This window comes from Eutrema salsugineum, unplaced genomic scaffold (assembly GCF_000478725.1).
Source record: "Eutrema salsugineum unplaced genomic scaffold, Eutsalg1_0 scaffold_1, whole genome shotgun sequence".
NCBI classification, from domain to species: domain Eukaryota; kingdom Viridiplantae; phylum Streptophyta; class Magnoliopsida; order Brassicales; family Brassicaceae; genus Eutrema; species Eutrema salsugineum.
Window position 1 is genome coordinate 13,920,876 of NW_006256909.1, and position 19,089 is coordinate 13,939,964.

Sequence of the window (19,089 nt, forward strand, 5' to 3'; positions counted from 1 at the left end):
AACAAACTCAATTTAGTTTAGTCATCTATATATATATATATATATTGTGTTAACTAGGAGAATTTTATATTTAAACCTAGATTACATATATTTTTAGAAATATCTAAACATATTTCATATTTGGTTTATTTGTCCCGCGTAGTCCGTTTGTTGTGTACCGCTTATTTTGTTGTTACCTATCCAAACCTTGATTTACGTAAATGTGAAGATGATTTGACAAAAAACCGAACCATTGGAAAATGTACATGTCACCTTGTCAAATTTTGTCAACTTGTTACCTAAAGTGGAAAAATATCAAATTCGTTTGTAGGGTTCTGTCACCTTGTGATTTTACCCAACTTAAACTCTTTGAACAACAATTACGTTGTTGGATGTTTACCAAATATCAGCATAAATCAAAATGCATGACGGCATTTGTGTCTGTAGACTTTGAAATTTGTTTTCAGACTACCAAGTTCTCTCTTCTTTTGGTCTTTTTATTACAAGTGCTTAATTTTTTCATACAGAAACCTAATAATTAAGCTTGTCAATCAATTAAGCTTTTTGTAGAGAAAAATGGTTAAACACGATCCAAGACCTTTGTTTGGTTGTGATCAAATAGTTTGACAAATCATAAAGAAGCTTTTACTACATTACATGAAATGACATTGAGGTGATTGTGCTTCGGACAAAGAAGTGTCTCTATCTACCATTTTTCTTTCGGTTCACCAGTCTCTTCACAGTATCTTTCTTTGTCTTGTTTCAATATGGGTCCCTTGACTAGTTCAATATGTCTTGAATCATTCATCAGGAGAAACCCAAACCAAAACGAGACAGAGTATGATATAACAATCTACTTTTCTTCTTGAATCCAAAAATTCACCCTTTGATGAAGTTTAATAACCTGCAAAATCCAATTGATTGTCGTACTATTAGCATACCTCGGGTCTAAGAACAAGGACTTGAAGCAGGCCGTAGAAACCCATTTGGTCAGAAAATTATGTGAAGAAGAGCAATTTACCTAATAAGGTAATACATGATCAAGAACAAGAGCACAAAATACGCTATGAGCTTGCAACTTCTTCGATTAGACTTCTTCTCAAAGACCTAACAATGAGTGAGCAGTAAGCAGTAAGACAATAATAGTCATTGAAGGGTTGCAACCTCTTCGATTAGACTTCTTCTCAACTTTTTCGATTATAATCTGAACAATACTATAGTAGTGAATAAATGTTACATACCAACTTGAAACGGTTGATCGTTCCTGACATTATTCCTCTCGCAGAGTCCATTTTGTTCCCCTAGATATACGAAAATAAATATAGCTTAGAATAAAAGCATGTGACAGAGATCTACACACTTGAAACAATATCAAATCAAAACTTCAGCTTACCACTTTGTCGAGCAAGCGGTTATGACTCTCAACTTCCTCATGTATGTCTCCAGTCACCTGATGATATAGTATAGCTAATCTTACATCTTACACAAAAGGGTATACTGCTAGCTACTTATTGACAAGCCTAAGAAGAGAATAAAATCAAAATTGGAAACAAAAAGATCATTTCTTGATGCTGGTTGAGTCCAAAAAGATTCAAATAAAGGGAATGTTTTCAACATAAACGCTAATTCAAGAAATGCTTTTTCTCAAACGATTCAGATCAGTGTCCAATATTGCACCACAAGCCAATTCACAATCAAGAGTTGCAGAAGTGTAAAAACATTTATAAGAATCCTAATGTTTAATGCTTGTAGTAATGTAAATATGTAACGATCCTTGGACTTTTAGGTTCTAGAGAAGACAGAACATACTCTCTTCAGAAATGAAACTCTGTCCTGAAGATTCTCCAGAGCTTCATCGTTGTCGCGCTCGGTGATATCATGAGAATACGAAGAGGAAGCCCTCAAGCGACCTTCCTCAAGTCCATCAAGGCCATCAAAGAGAGACGTTCTTGAGGCACGATGCTCCCTACATATTAAAAATCTTAATCAGACTCCATTGTTTCCTCAAAATTCTCCAATCTAAATCTGGAAAAAAATTTAATTCGAACTCTGAATCAGATCATTGACTTAGTGGAATAATCAGGAATTCGAAAAACCCCTGAAAAATGTCGGTGATGCAGAAAACTAAAAAATTCAGAAAGAATGGAACTAAAGATTGTGAACAGATCCGTATGAAATTCGAATCGAATAGGGTTTATAGAACGGAATCAACATCGCGTGAGTATTGTTGAACATTGCAGTGAAAAAGGTGTGACGAAACAAATGGAATCATAGATCAAACCTTCGATAGTTCATATCTCGCACCAACATTTGATTCGTCTTCGCTTCCACTCTCCTAGCAAGGACTCACCAACACCATCAGAGAGAAAATCAGAGCATTGCGAAACGATTCTCGAATTTTGCTTCAGTTCCAGAAACGTAGGATTTCGGTTTTGTTTGCCGAGAAACGCACGAAAGTGCAAAACTGTTGAAGTCCCGAGAAGAAGAAGAAAGAGTGAGCTTATTGGGCTTAGCCCGGCCCGTTTAGCTCAATAAATTGTTTTCGATAAAATAAAAAAAAATGTTTGAAACATCTCACTCCTCTTTGATATGTTACCATGCAAACAATTTGAAACCACACTTTGGGCATGAATATGGTTGGCCACCAAAAACCTGATTGCAATACTTTGGGCACCGTTTTAAAAGCTCCCAAATGTTTACCATAGCTGAACCGTGATATTCTTGTAGAACTGGCTAGACATCTTCTGTATAGATGATCTTTGTTGAGCACAAAGAGAAATGGCTCATCTCATAAGTATTTCTTGATGTCTTTAAAGAAATTCTTCTTTTAATATCCACTAAGTTCTGGTGGTTCAACCCCACAAAATAAGAAGTTTACTATGTTAGCAAACTATGTCAACCTGTTTTCTCTAATGGTATCAACCTTTTCAACTTTCATGTAACTCTTAAGCATTATAAGTTGTTCTTCAGGTAGAGAGCCATTAATAGGGATCTCAGAATCCACTCTTAATCTTGAGAGGTGACCAGCTGCACCATTCTCTATTCATTTCTTATCCTGAACCTCCATGTCAAACTCTTGCAAAAGAAGTACTCATCTTAACTTTGGTTTTGCATTCTTCTTTGTCATCAGGTATCTAAGTGTAGCACGGTCTGTGTAGGCCACCACTTTAGAACCAATCAGATAGCTCATAAACTTGTCAAAAGCAAATACTATAGCAAACATCTCTTTCTCTGTTGTGGCATAGTTGAGGAGGTTTCAAAACTTGTTAATAAATATCCCTTTTTATGAAACTTAGAATTAATTGGTGATGCTTACTCATGTTCAAAATTAGGGCACAAATTAAATTGTTTCTAATCATTTAAATCTAAAACTGATTGTGAGAACAATTAAAAGCCACCACAAATTTTATCTATTTAATAGTTAATCAAAACCATAGACAACGAATAATAATATGTTGATCAAAGATGTTAATCCTAAGAATTAACAATTACTTATTCTTTAAACCAAATCAATATTAAATGTAATCCAAACCAACAATAGATATAAAGCCACTATGTTAAGATTCCATATTTCAAATCAATTATAAATGTAAAAATTAATAGTAAATAGATAGAAATGTAACTGTTAGTTCACTAGAATGGTTGGTTTATAAAGGTCAGCATCTCTCACCACTTCTCTCTGAAATACTCATTCCTGATTACCAACATCTCCGCTACCAAACTCCTCACTCTCCAAGCTTCATATCAAATTTTAACATTTTTTGTTGGTCACGATTAATACTCTTTGCTATTGTAATCTTTTAAACATTATTATCACACTCATGATTATAGTCCACTCGGCATAGTCCGTTGGAATTAACCTCGAATCTATTGCATGATTTTCCTACTCCAGAAAAAGTACTTCAAATGTAAGGAGATTAACTAGATTAACATTAATGTTTACAATTATTACTAGAATGATTTTGTAAGAATTGAGGTTATTCTAGTAAAAATCGTGCCTAAATTGCCCTTAAAAGCCTGTTGTCGAAAAAAATTACAAAAATGCTATTAACAATTAATTTCCACATCAGCAAAAACGTCACTTTATTTACAATAATGCCATCGCTTTTTTCGAATTTACATATATCTGTCATATTCCGATTACTATAAGTCTACCAACTTCATTATAACAGATTTGATAGGGTGTGATAGACTTGTTTACGAATAGTAGATTTTTAATCGAATGTCAGACTTAAATCATTAACTCTGTTGTACATGATGATAGATTTAATTACATATGGTATACTTGATTAGATAACACAGACTTGTTTCAACATGTCTGTCTTACATAGCGAGAAACTTATTTTTTTAACACATACTTATTAAAATCTGATAGACTTTTTTTGTGTGCATAGAGATATTAAATTACTTTGTCATAGCCCGACAAACATATGTAATATTTGACAGTTTTAATATACGATACATAAATCTGCGACAAGTTTATTGTTTTGTCTGACAGAGATATTCTTCAGAGACATGATAAAGATGTGGCTTTGGTGACAGAGTTAAAGTAATGCTGAATAAATCTATGAGGACACACACTTATTAAATTGTTAATTTAATTACTCATATGACTCGGACGACATGACAGAGTTATTTTTACGACACAAAAAACTTATATTAACCTACTGTTTGGTGGCAAATTAACAATGTCGACGACATAACATATTTGTTTTGTTACTGGATTAACCTTTCTTTGATATAAGACTTATTCCCAGCAGATATATATAGCTCAGTGACAGTAAAGTTTTAAAATAGACTTACGGATTACTTATGACAGATATGTTACCGACGGTTTACCCATAATTACCCTTACGCGTGGTGTTGAGAAGCTGCTAGAGGTAAAATTCTAAACTTGAGTAAAAACTCTATAATTTTGCTTCTAACATGTCCACTTTTTTTTGCAGTCACGTGTAAATTACGCAAAACAATTTAGAGTGCAAGCTATTGATGCACATCAGTCGCAGGTGACGCTTGGGTCGTCTACGCATGTACTCAATCTAACCGAAAAAAATGTTCTTGCCGAAGATTTGACTTGGAGAAGTTATCATGTGTACACGCACTTGCAGCAGCAGACGCAAGAAACACATGCCGTATAGAACTTTGTCATGCTTATTACACTAAATACTACTTGTACAACGCTTATAGTGGCATCGTGATGCCACGAGATTCAGCTTTGCCTGTTCCAGAACATGTGGTTTTGAAAGTTTGTCAGCCACCAGATGTATGTCAGCAACCGGAAAGACCGAAATCGAGTAGGATCAAATCGGCTCTCGAGAAAGCGCTTGATAAAAAAAGACCACGTAAAGATCACAAGTGCTCCAACTGTAACCAGTCTGGTCACAACAGCAAGACGTGTCATCTTGACAATTGATATTTTACGTAAACGTTTTCGTTTTTACATTGTTTTTGTTTCAAAACTAACATCTTAGCAAACTTGTTAACGATATTTAAGTTTACCATCAAGTGCAATAAACCTATCATTACGAGAAATATGTCTGACAAAGAATTCATTTAAGAATTTCATACGATGCTACATCTGAAACTTTCGAAAACAGATACAATTTCCTTTATGTCGTTTTTGAGGTCATGGATCTCCTGTTTGATATCCCCCAGATCATTCAAAATCATCGATTGCTACTTCGTGATTATCTCCAATTCCTCAGCGTGTGCTTCATCGAACCACTTGAAAACATGATCTGTACTTGAAAACACAAGGAATTTGTACGTACAATCAAAAACTTTATCATCAATTTCGAATATGGCGAACAACTCTGTCAGTGAACTGGAATTTCAATTTAGAAAGAAAACAAGAACATGGCGCCAAGCCAATTGGGAAGCCCAAAAACAGAAAACAATCAGATCGGTAAAAACTTACCGAAACACCATTGGAACTCGAAGCAACAAGCAAAGACCTCGAAACGCTGTCGGAATAAAATTGTAATAGTTGAGATTTTTGAAACAAACCCGAATTAATCATCTTCCACACCATTGAAATTGAAAAAAAAACAGTGAGAAATTCGGGTTGAACTTACCACCGGAATAGATGAAACAAGTCGTCTACTTTGCTGGAAACTTTATGCGGACCGAATTCCAGGAGGAAGACAGCCAAAATCGCCACAGAAATCGCAAGTATACGGCGGCTAGGGCAAAAAGAGGTGCTCGGGTTTTCAAATGATAGTTTTTAGGGTTTTTAGCTTTAAAAATCGTGGAGAGAGATTCTAGGAGAAATAATGATTTTTCTAAAAAATTTTGGAAAAAAAAATCTTCTATATTTCCGTCAATATTATCCAGAATTTAGAGAAATTTTTGTTTTTTTTAACTTAATTGATAACTGTATAATTAATTCATTTTCTTTTGAAAAATTAAATCAAAATGGCATAACTGTGAATATCAACTCTAAACCACGGTTTTGTGGTCTTTCTTATAAAGATTAAAGTTATTCTAGTAAAATTAGAAATGGAAAGTCAATCTAGTAATATTTTCTAAAATTAGAGTCAATCTAGCACATTTCTCTCAAATGTATTGTCATAAAAGTTCTGACAAACCAAAAAATGAAAAAAAAAAAATCTAACAAATCTAAAATTACTATATACTATTTTGCTAATATAAATTCTACTACACTATGCAAACTATATTTGTTAGCCAGCGTTGTCTGAATTTTGCTAGGATCAATTGAACATCTGTAAACCAGTAATCAAAACAATAGTAGTGTTCTAAATCAATAGGTATGATATTAGCAACAATTTCTCTTTAAACATCTTTTTAAAAATTCAACCGATGTTATAGTAATCAATTCAATCGTATTCGGAAGAATAATCAAAGCTGAAATTTATTGCCCCTACTATTATTTTTTTTGTCCCATCAATTTTTTTTATCTTCTTCATTTTTTTCTTCAACTCTTTCTAAATGTATTGCTCAGTTTTCTTGTCTTAAAAACATCTCAATATTATTTATCTCTTATAAACCGTATTCTATATGGTAACAAGTGGTTGGACATTATAACTTTTTCGAAATTTTATGGTTCATATATGTGTAGACATAAAATATGATTTGTTATTATGTATGGTAATAAAGGCTGTTTAGCATTGTTAAGTTTGTTTTTGCAGTGTTATAAAAGTCTAAATCTTTATGATTAACCAATATAATAATTTTGTAAATCCACTATATACAGACGATTGAAATAAACTAGCATGTTATAAACACCACAAGAAAATATTGCTATTATGATTTTAGTAACAACATTATCCGTGGCAAATTCAAACTTAATTTAATTAGAGACATTTGAATTCCATCTTTAGTGTCATAACTCGTAAGTAGGATGAAATTGGTGGTCCATTCCAAGTTCCAACTTTGATGTGCTAGGCTAATACAACTTGTCGTTTCAGAATATTTAATTATTGTGATTTATATCCATAGATTAAAACGATGGGTCCATGGAGCCAAGGAAAAACGGTAGTCCATTTTAACTACACATTCACAATATTATAAAATATTCCTATAAATAAACAAAAACTAATACGTCAAACGTGGAATGGATCTTCTGACTGGTAAATGAAATAATCTTCAGGCACATATAGCAATTATTCATTAATATATGAGTAAAAAATTTTTTTTATGGTATAGAAACATAAAAGAGGAGAAAATTATGAGTTGTTAGATCTACAAAAAGGTGAAAAATAGTTAAATGCGCGTTGGATCGTTAAATCTATACGAGTTTGAACCGTTTCTAAACCGGGATGAACGGTGGGACAAACGCCGCCTGCTCGTAGCAGAACGGCGACGCTGGATGTTGCCACTTCTTGAAAACCGGCGTCTTCTTCTCCTCCTCCGTCGGTTTCTCAATCCGGTTCTGCGGCGGAGGAACATTGAATTGGTCGAAGGAAATTTTGGGGGAAGAAGCAAGAGGCGAGAGGAGAGGGATGGCTACGTTCCACGTACTAACCGACGCAAGCTCGATCTTTAAAGATGGAGCTCGTCTCTGTAGTCGTTTAGGTTGCTGCTCGTTTCCGGCACCGGAAGTGCTTGTTTTCGGCATCGTTGAGGCCATAAAGATAGATTCTTGAAATTTGTTGGGATATTAGTGTTTTGGTGTATCTGAGGATTGATTGTTGCTTGTGATGTCTTGTGTGTAGCTAATATATAGGAAAATAAAGGAGACACTACATGTTGACTACGTACACGCTTGGGTACGTTTGGTCAAAGTGTTGAAAGAGGAAAATGAGCTGTTTTCGCTTGGCTGTGTCGCCGACTAATTTTCATCGGGAATATTCGTTGTTTCGTTGACGTTTTCTTTTCAATGATTTGTTCTCTAAAGTTTGTTTCAGTTTGTAATTTTGTATGAAAGTTTACCAAAAAAATATATTTAAGCTACATAACTTTTTTTTTTGGTGGGCATATTTAAGCTACATAACTAACGACTACAAGAAAGCAGCTAATTTCTGACCGGTGTCCAGTAATATTGTCTACGTTGAAAAAAACATTTCCAACAAATTCCTGATGGATTTTGACAGGATCTATTTAGTCAAAAAATTAAATCTGTCAGAGATCCTTTGTAAACTTTCGAACGGATCTAAGTTTTCGACTAAATTTCGAGAGTGAAACTGTTAACAAAGCGGTCCATGTTCATACATATTTACATGTTTTATTTTGATTATAAATATCTATGTTAGAGAGCTTAAAGAGCTCAACCAATAAATTAACAGGTAACAAAGATGGAATTGTAATTATAATTTTTTTTTACATGTATGAAAAATTAAAATCTCTATAAATTAATGCATACGAAAAAATTAATTTTGATGGTACTGAATCGCACCAATTGACAAAAACAAAGATAGAATTGTAATTATAAATAATTTTCCAACATTCATGAAAAAAAAAATTAAAACATCTAATAATACGAGAAGAAGGAAGTATCTATATTAAAAAAAAAATACAAAAAACAAAGGGTTACATCTTTTATTATTTGTTCTTAAGCAATTTGTCGTCGTTTAAGAGACAACTAGAGATTAAGGAGTTGCAGAGATCTTGTCCGTTAAACTCAACATCCGACAAACCTCCGGATACAAACTCTTCCTAATGGATGCATAAACCTCACCGTTCCATTTCTTCGCCGCCAAACTCTCCGCAAGACTCACCGTAGCCTCCACTACACCTTCCGCACTATCATGCGCCGCCGAGTCAACGATCCCCAAAGCCACCGCTTCCTCTCCTTTAATCTTCTTCCCGCTCAGCAACATCTCCCTCCTAGCAATACTCGTCCCGATCTTAGCCACGAACATCGCCGAGAAGTAGTCAGGCAACGGCAGGCCAATATCCACCTCGCTCATGTACAAAACGCCACGGTCTTTCCTCATGAAAACGTAATCGTGGCTCAAGGCAAACATCAGCCCGGACGCGGCCGCGTGGCCGTTCAAGGCGGCTATCGTAGGCATCGGAAGATCGAAAAGCGCGGCTATCACCGGTTTGAATGATTTGACCATTTGGTGCATCCGGTCTATGGTTCCGGTTTGAGATCCAGCTGATTGAGCCCATGCAAGATCGAAGCCGTTGGAGAAGAACTTCCCGTGAGCTGTGGTTACAAGGACGGAGCCACGTGTGGACTGAGATTTGGCTTGCTCGAGAAGCGAGAGAACGGAGGAGATCATGTCGGGGTGGAATCCATGCTCGTCATCGCCGGTTAAGGTTAGCAAGAAGAGATCGCCGCGTTTCTCTAACGTGCACATGGTGCGTACGTTAAGGATTTACTGATTTGGTATTAGAAGAGTGAAGTTGAATGTAGCGAAGTATAGCTGTATATGGAAGGAATAAAGAGATCTAACTGTGTATTTATTAGAGGTGGTTTTGCACCGAAGGTCTTGAATTGGGTAATCTTCCCAACCATTTTTTTGGTCATAGTATTAAATGCACACGGGAACGACTTTGGTAGATTTGATACTTTGTGATTGTTACCACATTGTAGTAGTTGTCTAGTTGGATTTTATAATTTTAAAAAATAGACTGATAATTTTGAAAGTGTAATTAAGAATGTCATGCTTTGTGATTGAGCTGATTTTGAGTTACTTTTGATGGACAATTTTAATACTTGAAAACGCTTAAGATTTATAAATTCGGCATGATCAGTTAATTAATTCGCTAGATTCTTAACATTAGTTGGATTAGTTCACTAACTCTGTTGTTATATTGACAAGCAAAACTCAACAAATGATAATAAAATCAAATGAAGGCATAAATCAAACCTAAAATGGACTACATGTATTAAATGGAGTACAAGACCAAAAGGAAATAGGTAATGGAAACGTAAAGCATACTGGAAACAGGCCGACCAATAGAATATCATATGTTCAAAACACTTTTTGTCTCCTTTGGCAGTGTATTAGATTTATCACTTAGATTTAACGGTTGATTAATACTAGAGTAAGTAGACGATCATTTTTTGTACGGCTAAACAAATTTTGTTTTGAAAGGCTACGAAAACTCTAATTCTCCTTCTCTCTACATTGAAATTAATTTTAGACCAACATTATCGCATCGCAGTCTCTTAACTGCGTTTTTAGTGTTTTTCAATATAAAGCTCCACATTAGCTAAAAACGTCTCTTAATCGAGAACTATATCTTAATGTAAACTCCACTTTAATAATAAAAAATTGCCTAAAATACCCATATAGGTATCCAGCGTAATGATGCTCTAAAAGCATATATATCGGGCGTTTTTTATTGGGTCTCTTAACATTATTGGACCAAAAAATTAAATAAAAAATGGTTTAAAACAAGAAAAACGTCTTTTATTTGGCATCCGGGAGAGACGTCTCTAAGACGATACGTGGCGGGGCTTGATTGGCTTGAGCTTTTGCAACCCAAAATTTTTTCTTTCCCTGACGAAACATTTCAACTCATCGGGCTCGAAATCGGCTCACCGTCGAATCTGCATCGATTCAAGCCGTTTCCGATCAAAGAGACGGCCACCGGAGCTTTATTGGAGGTAAGCAATATCATCTATGGATTTTCTCTTGTCAATTTGTTCTTTTATCTCCCTCTAAATGAATTTCAATGGTTTGTGGTTTGAGTCAATTGAACTCAAAATCGAATTTCTTATGTCTGATATAGCTTCTTGATGTATTGCTTCCGAATTTGTATGCGTTTGCTCTTGCATGTCTCTTTATGCTGGTTTAGGGTTTGATCGAATATGGATTTTTTTAGAAATGGTTGAATTTCTCTTGTTTGATCGATTAGGGTTTATTTCCTTTGCGTCACTTTAGGGCTTTTGATCTGTTTGTTTAGCAATGGTTAATCCAGTGATAGATTTGGATGTTTTAAGGTTTATTTTCATAGCAGAATGATGATTTGCGGATGCAGATGATGATTTGTATTGATTGAACTATTGTTTAATCCTCTTCTTCAAGTTTTAGTCTCTAATAAACTTATGTTTAGTCATTTTGTTCTATGTTTGGATTTGTATTGATTTGCTATTTAGGGCTTTTGAACTATTGTTTTGCTATTTGCGGATGATGATTTGTTTTGGTTAATCTGTGTAGTTCGACGTTTTTGGTTGTAGGGAACCTGTTGTTGCGAGTAAGGCACGGGTCCAGCAAAAGGCACCGGACAGCATTTGGTGTAAAGGGTTTCCTCCATCTTTTGAAGCTTTTGAGGTATGTTTTGAAAGTGGTTAGGTTTCATAAATGCTGTTAGTGGTTGATAACTGAGATTGATATGTAATAAATGGATAGGTAAATGGTAGTTTGGCTGTGATGAATAATTAGTTTAGTTGTAGAATATAGTTTAGTTATAATCAATGGCTTAGTTGTGATGAATGCATCTTCTTTCAGATAAATGTCTTGTCGATGTGGTTAGGTTTAGTTAAATGCATCGACTTAAAAGTTGATCCTCTTTGCTTCTTCTCTTCTTCTATTTAAGCCGAAGCTGTCATCTCTTTCTTTTTATCACCTACAAACATTCTTTATTGTTTTTTTTTTAATCTTCTGATCATCTTTGCTTCTTCTCTTATTCTCATTCCTCTCTTGACCTTAATAGATTTGCATTCTGCGAATCCATATACCCAAAGCTCTAACTTTGTTGGACTTCTTAACAGCCAACAAGAGAGTGTTCACTATGAACCCTTTCCCTTTGTTGACCCCGTCTCTCTCTTTAGTACTCAAGCAACAGGAGCTTCAACCTATGGTGCGAGAGAAGATAGAGAAGACTTGTCTGCAGAGAGAAGAGAAAGAAAAAAGTGGACTCCCACGGATGATATGCTACTCATCAGCTCGTGGTTAAACACGAGCAAGGACCCTATCGTAGGGAATAAGCAGAAGTCAGTGGCCTTCTGGAAGCGAATTGCAGCTTACATGGCGGCTTGTCCCAAGGCAGAAGGCAGAGAATTCAGAGAGGCTGGGCAATGCAAGCAACGGTGGCACAAGATTAACGATTTGGTCTGCAAATTTTGTGGCTCCTACGAGGCGGCATCAAGAGAGAAGGCTAGTGGACAGAATGAGAATGATGTGCTGAAGCTAGCCCATGAACTCTTCTACAATGACCACAAGAAAAGGTTCACACTTGAGCATGCTTGGAAGGAGCTCAGAAACGACCAGAAATAGTGTGACCTCTTCACTTCAAAAACTGAACAAAACTCAAAAAAGAGAAAGTGTGAGGATGGTACTCAAGCTGCAGACGAGACAGGTCCTGAAGTGGATCAAGCAACCATCAGGCCTCTTAGAGTTAAGGTGGCTAAAGGCAAAAGTAAGAGACATTCGGTGGAGAGCAATGCTGTTGCAGACTTTCATACCGTGTGATCCATAAAGAAGGAAGATATGACTATAAAGGAGGGATTGTAGAAGATGAGTCTACTAAAGAGTTTACTCGCCAGGAAAGAACCATCGACTGAGCATGAAGAAGGTTTTAAGAACAGGCTCATTTCCGACCTGATGTCTTGATGAAGCTTGAAGTTATTTTTCTGTGTTTTTGTTGTCTTTGAAGTTATTTTGCTTATTTTGGGTTAGGTTGGTTTTTGCTGTGTAATTGGATTAGGTTTGTTCTTGTTCTATGTTTGCTTAAGCTATTTTCTATGTTGTTCTATGTCTGCTTAATGTAAGATATTTTTGTTTAATGAAAAGATTATGTCTCATATAATATCTTCCTTTTAAATCCTTTTGTTGTTGCTTTTGTTCTATGTTTGGATTATGTTTAATCCTTTTGTTTAATGGTATCTGTTCTTGTGTTATTTTTGCAGGCTGATCTCTTCTACTATGGAAGCAAGGAAAGTCATAGTATGAGGACTCCCTTCAAAAAGAATCAGACCAGTGGTCCGCCAACATCCACGAGAAGAAGCATATGATGATGTGAAGGAGATCACACAAGCAGAGTACCGGAGAGCTTTAGGGTGCAGTCTTGTGCGTATTGAGGAAGACGAAGACTTTGAACCAGACTACCGTGAAGCCATAAAAAGGATGATAAAGGAGGAGAGAAAGTTTGCACTACAGAGACGTGGGATTCAAGAAAGAGGAGATTCCTCCCGTGGAATGGGTGGTTTCGAAGAGAAGAATCAGATATAATTTGAGTTTTGTTTGGGTTTGGGTTCACCATATCTTAAAACTTTGTAAGGCACAAAGAAACATATCCTTTTTTTGTATGCGTTTTAGTCGGCACAAAGAAAAAAAACCTATGTTTTCAAAAGCTGAAATGATTCCAAGTTGAAAAAAAGAGTCTCCTCGTGACACAGAGAAACAAATGCAAAATACAATAAAGAAAAAATGCATAAACGTTCACCACAAGCTGAGGATGAGTTCACGTTCAGCACAAGTTCACCACAAGCAAAAATTGCATAACCGAGCACCACAAGTTGCCCAATGTATATGCCTAAAAATTTGCATAAACCTTCAGGGATGAAATGCACAAACACATTACTTCATCTTCTATTTCTCTATTTCATTCATCTTCTTTTTCTATATTTCATAAAAATTTCTTCACATATTATTCTCATATCGTCTTTTTTGTTTAATGGCATCTTCCTCATCCAAAAATAATTTTGAGGGATATGAAAATTTTGATCAAACTCTTGATCAAATTTTTGATCAACTCTTTGAAGACATTTATGAAAATCTTATCATTGATTATGGAGATCAACAAGAAACAAGGAGGGCAAGGAAGAAAAGAGTTTATATTGAAAGAGAGCGAGAAGACGGCCACAACCGTTTATGGAATGATTATTTCGCTCAAGATGCAACATACCCAGAAAATATTTTCCGGCGACGTTTTAGAATGATCAAACCATTGTTCTTGCATATTGTTGATCGGCTTTCCAATGAAATTCCTTATTTTCAACAGAGGGTTGATGCTACCGGAAGGTCCGGTCTATCTGCACTTCAGAAGTGCACTGCAGCAATCATCTCTTGGCATATGGCACTGCCTTGATACGGTTCATGAATACCTACATCTCGGTGTAACTACGGCTCGTCAATGTTTAGAATATTTTGTGGAAAGAATAATTACTCTCTTTGGTGATGAGTAACTAAGACGACCAACCGCAGAGGATCTTCAAAGACTACTTGTTGTTGAAGAGATAAGAGGATTTCCCGGGATGATAGGCATCATAGATTGTATGCATTGGGAGTGGAAGAATTGTCCCACAGCATGGAAAGGACAATATTCCCGTGGTTCTGCCAAGCCCACCATCGTTTTAAAGGCCGTAGCCTCATATGATATGTGGATATGGCATGCATTTTTTGGACCTTCAGGTACTTAAACGATATAAATTTTCTTGATCGCTCACCTGTTTTTGATGATATCATAAACGGTCAAGCTCCGCAAGTAACTTTTTGTGTCAACGGAAGGGAGTATCATTTGGTTTACTATCTCACAAATGGTATTTATCCAAAATAGACTATATTTATCCAATCTATAAAACTTTCCAAGGGTCAAAAAGCATCATGTTTTGCTACTCATCAAGAAGGCATCCGAAAAGATGTCGAGCGTGCTTTTGGAGTCTTGCAAGCTCGATTTTCTATTATTAAAAATCCGGCTCTTAGTTGGGACAAAGCGAAAATTGGGAAGATTATGAGAGCATGCATCATTTTCCACAACATGATAGTAGAGGATGAACGAGATGGATGCACTCTACAAAATGTTTCTGAATTCCAACAAGGAGAAGGAAACGAAAATTCACATGTGGATCTCTCATATATTACTGACATGCCTACAAATATCGCTGATATGTTCGTTAGACGGACTAGAGTTCGGGATAAACAAATGCATGAATAATTGAAAAATGATTGGGTTGAGCATATCTGGCAAAAATTTGGAAGTAAACAAGTCGATATCTAAGTTTTATTGCTAAATTTGTGTTGTTTCAAATATTAAAAATTATCTGTTAAATTTCTGTTGTTTTCAAATAATAAAAATGTTGTACCTTTGTTATTTTCAGTTAATAAACTTTTTTTATATGAATTTTTTTTTTAAAAAAAAATCCATTTCGATTTCTCCAATACACCTCTAAATAAATCCAGATTTCTTAAAAGGTCTCTTAACTAAACAATATTACTTAAATAATGCTTAAGAGACCCACTTGAGTCTCTTTAATAAACATGGTCTAAGAGCATGTACATTGAAGGTCCTTAACATTTTTTAGGTGGGTTGCTAATGAATATTTTGGGTTAAATATTGAAAAGGAAGCCCAAAAAAATAAGGATTGACCCTTCTCTAAGGGTTTTATGGCCGATCCATACAGAATCCCTTAAGCGACGTGTAGCATTTTTATTGGGCAGAAGAAAAATTTTTTGGTTTCTCGCGTGGGGGCCAAAAATTATCCGAGAGTTGATATTTTCTGAAAAAAAAAACCCGAGAGCTCTCTCCCATGACGATTTCGAAGGTGACTGCATGCGAATTTTTGTGGCAGCAAATCGAAGGCGACTACCTCACCGACGGTATTTATCCCAAATGGGCAGCTTTTATACCATTTATTCCACTGCCTCAAGGTGATAAAGCATCATTATTTGCTACTTGTCAAGAATCTGTCCGAAAAGATGTCGAGCGTGCTTTTGGAGTTCTACAAGCTCGATTTGCAATTGTCAGAAATCCAACTCTTTTCTGGGATAAGAAAAAGATTGGCAATATTATGTGCGCATCTATCATATTGCACAATATAATAGTAGAAAATGAACGGAATGGCTACACTCAGTATAACATAGAAGAATTCCAACAAGGAGAGTCAAGCTGAACTTCACAAGTGGACAATGAGTACTCTACAGATATATCGTCAAACATCGGAAATCTTATCGGCATACGAAATCAAATCCGTGATACAGAAATACATAAACGTTTGAAGAAGAATTTAATTGAAAATATATGGAACAAATTTGGCAATTTGATAACACTGTATTTTGACCACTTTTATGGATCATTTTGAAATACTTTTTCTATGTTTTTAATTGTTTTTAAGTACTTTTATTACGTTTTTCTAGTATTTGTAGTTCCAAGACTCTTTTCAGGTAACTTAGAGAAAAGCTTAACAAAATGGATAGAAAACCAGATTTCAGCTCAGAGTCAAACCGTCAGAAGTTCACCCCTGATTGAAGGCCTTCTCACCGTCTGATCCAGCTCAAATCTGGAGACCTTAAAGATGGAAGCATCAGCTTTCCAGCACACTTTACAGCTTGGCAATCCAACGGTTCAATCAAAAGATACGCGAAGAACAAGATGTCCCGTAAACCAGCCGGCAAGCCATTTCCCGCGGTCAGAAGCATCCCGACCGCGGCAAACCACTCATTCCCCGCGGTCACAGCACTCCTGACCGCGGCAAGCTAACTCCAAGCCCAAAAGCCCATTTCTGAAGCCCACAATGATTCCCTCATTTGGAGAAACCCTAAGTGACGTCCAGAGATGTCTTGAGCACTATAAATACATGTCTTAGGAAACCTATTTCGGAGGATATGCTATTTTTCTTATTGTTTTAGAATACTTTTAAGTTTTAGGTTTTAGGGAGAGAGAGATTTGTCTCTTGAACCCTTGTTCTTTCTTTTTCAATTTCGGTTTCTATTCTACTTCTTAATACTATGTTTTTGATTTCGTTTATCATGTCTGAGTAGTTTTATTGTTGGGATTAAGGGATTTTCGATGGGGATTTATATGTTCGATGAGGATTCCATGAGCTTTTGAGCCAAATCTTAGAACTTTTTCTTCTGAATTCGTTTTTACTGCATGAGAGTAGCGTCATGAACTACAATCTGATCCAGATGCTTGGTGACATGAAAGTGTTCATCAGGTATCAGATCTAGTTTGGAGAGCAAAACAAACATAGGAGTGGAAACCTACCTATGGGCGATTTGTGAATGCTGACGAGTCTTAAACATAATGCATCTCTTCTCTTACAGGGCCAGAGTGGAAACCTACTGGTCAGGGTTGAGAGAGATAGTTGTCTATGATCACGACTGTGGCGTATTCATACGTCCGTGACTCCAGTTCGAAAAGTTTAAGCTAAGATCTTATCAATTTTACTCTCTAGCAATGTTTTGAATCGTTCGTACCCCTGAGAAAACTTCCCTGAACCCCAACGCAAACTTTCCTATAGATTCACACCGTTTTTATTTCAAGCTTTAGTTCAATATTGTCTTTCATTTTTAGTAAATTTTCATTTAAGCAATTAGAATATCCGTTTTTCTCATTTTTATTCATTTTCGTTAAGTTTAGTTATTAGGTCATTTAATTCCCGTATTTTCTTTTAAGATTTCGTTTTTACATTTTAAACACACTACCAAACCACCAGAAAACCGTTTTGGTTCTAGACTTCCTTACTTTATACTTATTTCAAAGGCTTTTTGCAGGAAAAGATCCTCCTTCCCTGTGGATTCGATCCCTAAGTCCTACAATCGATCAGCTGTGCACTTGCGGCTATTGATTTCACTTAGGGTAAAACTTGACAACCCTCACTCACGACACACCACATCACAATTCTCAAGGGTAGAACTAAAGGTTTTACAATTTAAATATCTGTATTTTGAATTTTTAAAATTTCATGTATTGTTCTATAATCTTGTTTTATATGTAATGAATGCTTAAATTAAAAATTAAGTAAATAAAATTCAAAAAAAAATTAGTTTTTTATTATTAAGCAATTCTTACCAATCCACAAATAAAACATTTAATGATAAGAGTTGCTTATTTATCCTTAAAGCCCAAAAAAATATTATATTAATCTTAAGTAACTCTTAATAAAGCTTTCTAATGCTGATTGGCCATCCTTTTCGTCCGAGTTAGAAAACCTACGCATCCTTTGGGAGAGATTCTCATATTTCGTCATCTCCCATATTCCGAGAAGTAAAAACGTTGATAACACCATATTTTGACCACTTTTATGGATCGTTTTGAAATACTTTTTCTATGTTTTTAATTGCTTTTAAGTACTTTTATCACTTTTTTCTAGTATTTGTAGTTCCAAGACTCTTTTCAGGTAACTTAGAGAAAAGCTTAACAAAATGGATAGAAAACCAGATTTCAGCTTAGAGTCAAACCATCAGAAGTTCACCCCTGATTGAAGGTCTTCTCACCGTCTGATCCAGCTCAAATTTGGAGACCTTAAAGATGAAAGTATCAGCTTTCCAGTTCACTTTACAGCTTGGCAATCCAACGGTTCAATTAAAAGATACGCGAAGAGCAAGATGTCCCGTAAACCAGCCGGCAAGCACTTCCACCCGCGGCCAAACACTCATTCCCCACGGTCAGAAGCATCCCGACCGCGGCAAACCACTCATTCCCCACGGTCAGAGCACTCCCGACCGCGGCCATCAACCTCCGAGCCCAAAAAGCCCATTTCTGAAGCCCACATTTGGAGAAACCCTAAGTGACATCCAGAGAGGTCTTGAGCACTATAAATACATGTCTTAGGAACCCTAAACGAGGTGTAACCGAATATCATCTATCATTACTTTATATTTTTATTGTTTTTGCTTTAGGTTTTAGGGAGAGAGAGATTTGTTCTCTTGAACCCTTGTTCTTTCTTTTTCAATTTCGGTTTCTATTCTACTTCTTAATACTATTTTTTTGATTTCGTTCATTATGTCTGAGTAATTTTATTGTTGGGATTAA

The 19,089-nt window shown here is 35.8% G+C and overlaps 4 protein-coding genes across 4 annotated transcripts; 1 reads left to right on the forward strand and 3 right to left on the reverse strand.

Moving 5' to 3' along the window:
• Positions 1 to 551: 551 nt before the first annotated feature.
• On the reverse strand, positions 552 to 2,437 carry LOC18029341 (bet1-like SNARE 1-2). The gene is made up of 6 exons (XM_006414643.2): positions 2,261 to 2,437; positions 1,789 to 1,945; positions 1,373 to 1,429; positions 1,221 to 1,280; positions 1,001 to 1,086; positions 552 to 883 (listed from the first exon to the last, which is right to left on the reverse strand). Exons 1-6 carry the CDS (start codon positions 2,287 to 2,289, stop codon positions 859 to 861), a joined length of 414 nt encoding a protein of 137 aa, XP_006414706.1. The 5' UTR covers positions 2,290 to 2,437; the 3' UTR covers positions 552 to 858.
• A 5,156-nt stretch (positions 2,438 to 7,593) lies between these two features.
• Positions 7,594 to 8,122, reverse strand: LOC18029342 (uncharacterized protein At4g14450, chloroplastic). The gene has a single exon (XM_006414644.2). It carries the CDS (start codon positions 8,066 to 8,068, stop codon positions 7,748 to 7,750), a length of 321 nt encoding a protein of 106 aa, XP_006414707.2. The 5' UTR covers positions 8,069 to 8,122; the 3' UTR covers positions 7,594 to 7,747.
• Positions 8,123 to 8,919: 797 nt separating this feature from the next.
• On the reverse strand, positions 8,920 to 9,832 carry LOC18029343 (enoyl-CoA delta isomerase 3). Its single transcript, XM_006414645.2, has one exon. It carries the CDS (start codon positions 9,741 to 9,743, stop codon positions 9,027 to 9,029), a length of 717 nt encoding a protein of 238 aa, XP_006414708.1. The 5' UTR covers positions 9,744 to 9,832; the 3' UTR covers positions 8,920 to 9,026.
• A 1,468-nt stretch (positions 9,833 to 11,300) lies between these two features.
• LOC112082017 (glutathione S-transferase T3-like) lies at positions 11,301 to 12,611 on the forward strand. The gene is made up of 4 exons (XM_024149104.1): positions 11,301 to 11,335; positions 11,573 to 11,666; positions 11,745 to 11,751; positions 12,049 to 12,611. The coding sequence occupies exons 1-4, from the start codon at positions 11,301 to 11,303 to the stop codon at positions 12,609 to 12,611; spliced, it is 699 nt and encodes a 232-aa protein (XP_024004872.1).
• The last annotated feature ends 6,478 nt before the right edge of the window (positions 12,612 to 19,089 follow it).

What these genes read in the sequence shown, in the direction of transcription:
- LOC18029341 (XM_006414643.2), bottom strand. Translation starts at nt 2,289, where the DNA reads ATGTTGGTGCGAGATATGAACTATCGAAG. An exon ending in ACCGCTTGCTCGACAAAGTG is followed by an intron (nt 1,281 to 1,372) that starts GTAAGCTGAAGT and finishes TCGTATATCTAG; the next exon opens with GGGAACAAAATGGACTCTGC. An exon ending in CGATCAACCGTTTCAAGTTG is followed by an intron (nt 1,087 to 1,220) that starts GTATGTAACATT and finishes ACTCATTGTTAG; the next exon opens with GTCTTTGAGAAGAAGTCTAA.
- LOC112082017 (XM_024149104.1), top strand. Translation starts at nt 11,301, where the DNA reads ATGGTTAATCCAGTGATAGATTTGGATGTTTTAAG. An exon ending in ATAGATTTGGATGTTTTAAG is followed by an intron (nt 11,336 to 11,572) that starts GTTTATTTTCAT and finishes TTTTGGTTGTAG; the next exon opens with GGAACCTGTTGTTGCGAGTA.
- LOC18029343 (XM_006414645.2), bottom strand. Translation starts at nt 9,743, where the DNA reads ATGTGCACGTTAGAGAAACGCGGCGATCTCTTCTTGCTAACCTTAACC.
- LOC18029342 (XM_006414644.2), bottom strand. Translation starts at nt 8,068, where the DNA reads ATGGCCTCAACGATGCCGAAAACAAGCACTTCCGGTGCCGGAAACGAG.